General features: G+C 37.4%; 1 protein-coding gene across 1 annotated transcript; it reads right to left on the reverse strand.

Moving 5' to 3' along the window:
• Window positions 1-176: 176 nt before the first annotated feature.
• On the reverse strand, window positions 177-4,498 carry sgca (sarcoglycan, alpha). The gene is made up of 11 exons (XM_026177605.1): window positions 4,421-4,498; window positions 4,041-4,169; window positions 3,798-3,946; window positions 2,886-2,952; window positions 2,587-2,785; window positions 2,250-2,418; window positions 1,863-2,071; window positions 1,632-1,658; window positions 1,257-1,430; window positions 486-512; window positions 177-397 (listed from the first exon to the last, which is right to left on the reverse strand). The coding sequence occupies exons 1-11, from the start codon at window positions 4,455-4,457 to the stop codon at window positions 391-393; spliced, it is 1,194 nt and encodes a 397-aa protein (XP_026033390.1). The 5' UTR covers window positions 4,458-4,498; the 3' UTR covers window positions 177-390.
• Between the last annotated feature and the right edge of the window lie 2,044 nt (window positions 4,499-6,542).

The raw sequence follows: 6,542 nt of genomic DNA on the forward strand, positions 1-6,542 counted from the left end.
GTGAATGAATAATAATTCATATAATATACATTTTTAGCAGCCTGGGTTAACCAAATCAAATGGATTTCTTCCAAAGTTTGTCCAACTAGTCATCACATACCCTTTAAGAAATTAATAAATATAAACAAAATATTTTATGAACCAAAGAAATATTTAATCCACAAAACATGCTTCAGTGTTTATAAAATGACCCATGTATTAGTTTACAACGTGCGACAATAATTAGTTTGATATACACAACATCTGAGCTATTAGTATACTATTCATTTACTTTAATGGAACCCAAACAGGAAGAAATTATAATATCCAAATGCAAATATAATCCACAAACTGTGTCTCAGAGAGGTTATTAATAATACTCCATGTGTTATATCTTATCCATCGCTGCTCTCACTTCCTGTAAACACACACAAAAAAATATTCTTAGAATAATCAGCAACACCGAGCAGAATCAATGCGGAGGAGAATCCTGTGAATGGGCTTACCTGGGCAGTGTGTCACTGTATGGATCTCTACCAAGAGAGTAAGAAAATAAATACAATTAAAAACTACTTTATTTATTATGATTTATTACAACTGTTGGAGAATAACTCATGCAACACAGCAGTAATAGTGACACTAACTTCACCAACAGCAGATGGCAGGTGTGATGAGATGTTAGTACTTATTCTTTATATGCTATACTCTCATAAACAAAATACTTCAGATTGTAAACTGATGGTCATACAAACATATTTGAGTATGTAGATTTTCATTTGGTAATTTGTGACGGCTGTTTGGTTACAATTTCTATTGAAATGGTGTTGATTCATGGACACAAGAATGACTTTTGATGTAACTTATTATAAGCTTCCTTTGTTTTACAATACTGAGCAAAAGACTTGAGTCACCCCTCATATACATACAGTATGTATTGCTTCTGAGGAGGAAGATGTTTTTGTAAATATTTAAAGTGATCTTTTTGGAAATCTAGCAAAGAACTTACACATGACCTGAAAGAAACAGCAGGTTTGGGGATGCGTTTCAACAAGTGGTGTTTGCAAAATTGAAAGAACTGAGAAAATAGAAAAGTGCTGTCAAATTTCCACCCTGCGATACTATTTGGAAAATGACAGGAGAAGCATACCTGATCAGAACAACCCAGTGCATCATCAGAGCAACATTAGAGTGGTGTTACATTAGGTTCTTATTGTGTACCTAATAGACTGGCAGCTCAGTGCACATAACTGATAGGAATTAATGGGTGTGGTGCTTACTGTTGGGCCATGATGAGTGGGATGCTGTCAGACTGCAGCGGGGAGGCCCTGTCTCCAGTCCGGCTGTTAAACATGGGCAGTGTGGAGAGGGGTGGAGGCACCCCTCTGTTTCCAGCCATGGTCCTCAGCTCGTCAGTGTTCTCATGGATGGTGTAGTGGTGGTACAGCTGAATTCTGCAGCACACATCACATACAGATTTTTTTTTCTGCAAGCTTGGAAATATTTTTGCTGCACTATATTTCAGATTCATTCTGTGAAATATCACTTATAATGCTGTCTTAGCTGACTGGTAGTAAAAAGTTAACCATCAGATCATGTTTTAAATTGAAAGACAACAATCAGGTTTCAAAATCTGTTATAAACAAAGTACTTACTGGTTTGTTCTTGCATTCCTTTTGCCACTATAGAAAAAGAGTAAAATATCCGTTTAATATTGGATCAATCAAAAGTCTAAATATGTTTAAATAGATTCCCATCCTTGGTGGAATTTATCCCACTTGGATGACTACATAAAATCCCAGTAGAGGGAAGAGGGAAAAATATAGTTTGGCATCCAAAGCCTTTACATATTTATTCAGAGATTAGATTTAAAATTAGATACATACATTCCTTCCCTTCTGCCAAACATGATGTAAGCCAGCAGCAGAAACAGGATGATGGCGAGGATCAGGGGCACAATCACTGTCACGATGTAGTCTGGGAAATAGTCTCTGTTTGGGGGAGACTCCAGAGGTTTGAAGTCCTCTCCAGCCTCCAAAATCCCTGAACCCATAGTGGGAGCAGGTGGCTTCGGCTTCATCTTTGTCAGATCAAACTGCAGGAGGAGGAAGAGCATTAAAATGAAGCACAGAGCAGCAGATGAGATAAACAGCTTTATGCTGTTTGCTTCTGCTTAGTAGTTAATGAGACAAAATGAAATAATCAATTGAGGCTTTGATCATATATATTTATATATATGTTCCTTCTTGGGTGTGCATCTTTTCTGGCCTCACCAGCTCCGTCTTGCACCAGGTGATACAGTTGCTTGGATTTATGCAGAAGTGGCATTCTCCAGGGACTTTGATTTTGGCCTCTTCCTTGCACTGCTTTTTGTTCTCCAGTGTCAGCACCCTCAGGAGACATTTGGAGAAATACTCCTCTGACCCTACCTTCACATACACACTGTCACAAATCAAATTTGACTAAATATGCATTTTTTTTCCAAAGCAAGTTCTGTTACAGCAGCAAACACGGTGCTAATAAAATACAACAAACTTAAGTAGTAGTACTAAAAAAAACATAATTTTAAATAAACCCAGTATGTATAAGAATGTACAGATCTAAGTTTACCCTTCAAAGTGCCCTGCAAGAGGGAGTGGAACTCTGCCACCACGATCGAGGGCGTTGGTGATGTTGATCATTTCCAGGGTCTCTGTGTCCCACAGCTTCTGCAAATCCTGCTTTATCTCATCCTGAACAGTAGAGGGCAGCACTTTTTCAATCTCTCTCAGCTTGATGAAGACTTCGACTTGATAGGGCAGAATCTTGTCTGTAAATACACCGGCGAGTTTCGACATTTGACACACCCTCATTCATTATAACTATTATTTTGGGACTTAAACGTAATGGGACGGATTCATCGCAAATACCTGGAACGACTTTGATTATGAGAAGGTGTCTGACTGTGTCATAGCTCCGCTGGTTGGTGGCATAAATCTGTCAGAATGAAATGTAATATTATTAAGATTATGACAGTTCATATGCATTCCAGGAGCACTTTTTGCAAAACTTGAATGTCCGCTTTTCCATTTGCTGTCAATTTCCCTTTAGCTGCTGTCTGCTCATTAGTGTATGAAAAACGTTTTTGCTTACAGTAACAAAAAGTATCTGTTTCAAAACCAATTCGTTATTATATATCTAGAGATATATTAATAATTTAAGACTTACACTAAAACGAAAATAAAGAAAATAAAGCGGTGAAGATTAGTTTAATATCTTACATTTTCTGCTGTATAGCTGCTTAATACTTTATGTTCACTGTTCTGTAAAAAGAAAAGCGAAAAACAAAACAAAACAGGATGAACTGTTTAAACAAAAGCAAAAAATTAATGCACTTAAAAAATGGCGTGTAGTTTGTTACAATGGGAAAAGTTTTGAATCAGAATACAGCTGTGTTCTGTGTTTACACCAAAAATTTAGCATGTTTTCTAACTGAAATAAATTCTGTTTGGTTGAGACTAAAGTGTTACTTCTGACATTTGTATCTCTTCTTCTTCAAAGACAGCTTACTTCCTGAATTTTTAACGTTGGTTCAAAATAGCAGCTGAAGAGAAGAGGCCCAAGGCTTTTGTCTCTGGGGATTTGACAACAAATCTTGACAGCTGTTTTTGATAGCCGCATATTTTTCATATTTGTCTCCACTGTAGCTGCGCTGGAATGTTATCTTTGTTTGGCCTACCATCACGACAGAAGAATGTGCAAAAGTAAGGCCAGAGGTGAATGTTAGATGTGCAGCATGGAAGAATATTGTGCCAATGTTGGTGTAAATGATGATTTCACACCTCAATTATACTTTTTCCTGGAGACATTGGTGTGCCATACAAGAAGCCGTTGTCATAGGGGTTCCTTTGGGTGAAGCGCAACCACTCTGGGAGGTCTGGGAAATTCTGTTTGTTGCACTTAAATATTATGGGGTCGTTGTACAATATGCCTGATTTGCAAAACACAAAAAGAGCAGAGAAAAACAGCATTAACACATGTGGATGTCTTATCCTTTTAACTGAATTTAGATCATTCTGTCTCACCGTAGACTTTGCCCAAAGGTTCAAAGTCGTTCTGGAAAGTCTCTCTAAACAGTTCATGTGTAAAAAACTTCCCCACAGGAATGGTAACTTTGATGTCAGAACTGGCCTCAAACAAACTGGCAGAACACACTGTGTGGAAGTGTAAAAAACACACCAGACAGTTTATAAGAAGGGTCAAAAAAGGCAAACAAAACCTTAAATCTGACATTAAAAAATGACAACACACACATCCTGATGCTAGAATCCTACGCACAGTCCTTAAAAGCTGATATCAAGGGCGAGTGTTTTTACTAAATAACACAGAGTTGATAATTAATGTTGAGGAAGGTCAGCGAAAGTTGTTCTTTGATGAAGCTAAATAATTTTACGAGTGAACTTGCCTGTTAAAAAGAAGACCCAGCTCCCACAGCCTGCCATCTTGTTTTGGGTTTTGATTGACAGAACCAAGTGGAGAGGGGCTTGGTCACTGCAAAGGACATGTCAAAACTATTTTTGTCTCACTTACCTAATAACATCCGGAAGGGTGACTGTGAGTCTGTGAACAGTAGGCCTTCGAGGGATATTTATGTCCTTTTTGTTGATATACAGTCATATAAGTCATATACAGTCATCCATTTTTGCTCAGTATAATCAGCACATGTATCCATTTGCCTTTAGTAGTTAATATTTGCCTTATATTTCTCCACTAATATATTTAGGTCTCAAACACTGTTGTTGCAATAGTGCAATAGGCTAATGAAGCTTAGAGTGATTTTGCTACCTAATGTTTTAACACTTTAGGTATATTTATCAAAGTTTATTTTGTTTCTTTAATTTCAAAAAGTGTGTGATTAGATTTTCAATTCATATGAGGGCGATATGATTAATAAAAAAAATACCATTATTACCTTTCATTTTTTCTAGAAAATTTACACATTATTTTCTTACCGAGAAAATATATATAAATAAACTGAGTTTAATGCAAATTTAACTCAGCTCAGCTCGTTTTGGAATTTGAACCTTCTGATCAACCAGCATGTTACTGTGTGGAGTTTGGATGTTCATGCCTCTCCCTGTGGTTGCTCTGTCATAGACTAGCATCATATCCAGAGTGTACACCCCCTTTCACCCTCTATCAATTAGGATTGGTTTTACACCATGGGGCCAGTGGGCAGTTACATTTCCCAAGGGGGTCACATGAGAAACTGGGTGTGTTGTGGAGGTCCCTCACCAATGTGATAAAGAGGTAAAATTAATATAATTGACTTCAGCTTATTGGTGCTGCCCTCTAAACAGTCCCAGTTTCTCATGTGGCCCTTTGGGAAAATTAATTGCCCCCCTCTGCTCTAGACACCGCAAATGGAGAGAAAATTGATGAATTGATGTAATAAGGAGAAAGGACACTGGTATATAACTGAGTAACTTTAAAGCCACTTAATTGTGAATTCCTTTTTTTGAAGACCGTGTAAAACCTTTTAAAAAATATTTAAAAATGTTAGAAGAACGTAAAGGAAGGATTTTATGCTTAAAATGTTTACATAATGTCTTGAAGAGATTCCAACTGAAGCTGAACTAGGACATGGCTGTACTTTTGTGTAAAATACTATTTTTTTTAAACCAAAAGTTGGTCAGTATATGCCTTACTTAACCAGGTAAAGCCCATGTTTTAGCATTCTTTTGCATGGGCATTTGCCTACACAGACCCTACGTGGAAGAGTCTGCAATAAAAACAAACGAACAAAACAACAACAAAAGAGCACCCAGCTCATCATGGATCACGGATGGGGCTGTGCATAGGTTGCATTGCCAGATATCCTGTGATTTCACAGATCTGTTGTTTGTGACACTGCCCCCTGGTGACAGTAAACAGCTACAATATGCAGGCGACGGTCTGCAAACGAACGGTCTGTGTGACACCAGTGACTGTTCTACAGTCATAATGTGACACTCATGCAAAAGCACGAAAAAGACATGAGTCATCAAGAACACGTTGTATTTGTAGGGTGGTAAAAGGCAAAGTCTCTCATGGGAAATAGGGGTTGGGTTAAAAATGAATCAAAAGTTAAAAGTACAAAAGTACACAACTAAAAGCTTTTTAACACATTGGACAGAATTAAATATATTTTAAATATATTTTAATTTTATGTACTGAGTTTATTTGTGTCAATGTTTCTTCAGCTGGTCATTACTTTGCAAAACCCCAGTAACACAGTCAGATGAGAACACTGGCTAGGTGGCACTACCGCCTTGTTTAACATCGCCTCAGCCTTTTTTCAGTGACTAATATTCACCATGACAGTTAACCCATGTAAACAAGTACATTACACTCTTCTTGCCTATGTATTGAGGCAGCTGCATGAATGGGTCGGCCTTGCAGATAAAACAAAACAAACCCCAAACGACTTTTGAAACCGAGACTACGTGGGCAAGTTCAAAGCCTTCAAAAAAAAAAAAAAAGAAAAAAAAAAAAAAGGAAATGCTTTGTCTACGCTCGGTAATAACGTTTAAAATATCTATCGGCGC

This window comes from Astatotilapia calliptera, chromosome 8 (assembly GCF_900246225.1).
Source record: "Astatotilapia calliptera chromosome 8, fAstCal1.2, whole genome shotgun sequence".
In the NCBI taxonomy this organism is placed as follows: domain Eukaryota; kingdom Metazoa; phylum Chordata; class Actinopteri; order Cichliformes; family Cichlidae; genus Astatotilapia; species Astatotilapia calliptera.

Bases quoted from the DNA above. Each gene is read 5' to 3' on its own strand.
- sgca (XM_026177605.1), bottom strand. From the start codon at position 4,457: ATGGCAGGCTGTGGGAGCTGGGTCTTCTTTTTAACAG. The intron at 1,659-1,862 runs GTATGTATCTAA...CTTTTTCTATAG, and splicing joins TTTGGCAGAAGGGAAGGAAT to TGGCAAAAGGAATGCAAGAA. The intron at 1,431-1,631 runs GTAAGTACTTTG...TGTGTGCTGCAG, and splicing joins AGGAATGCAAGAACAAACCA to AATTCAGCTGTACCACCACT.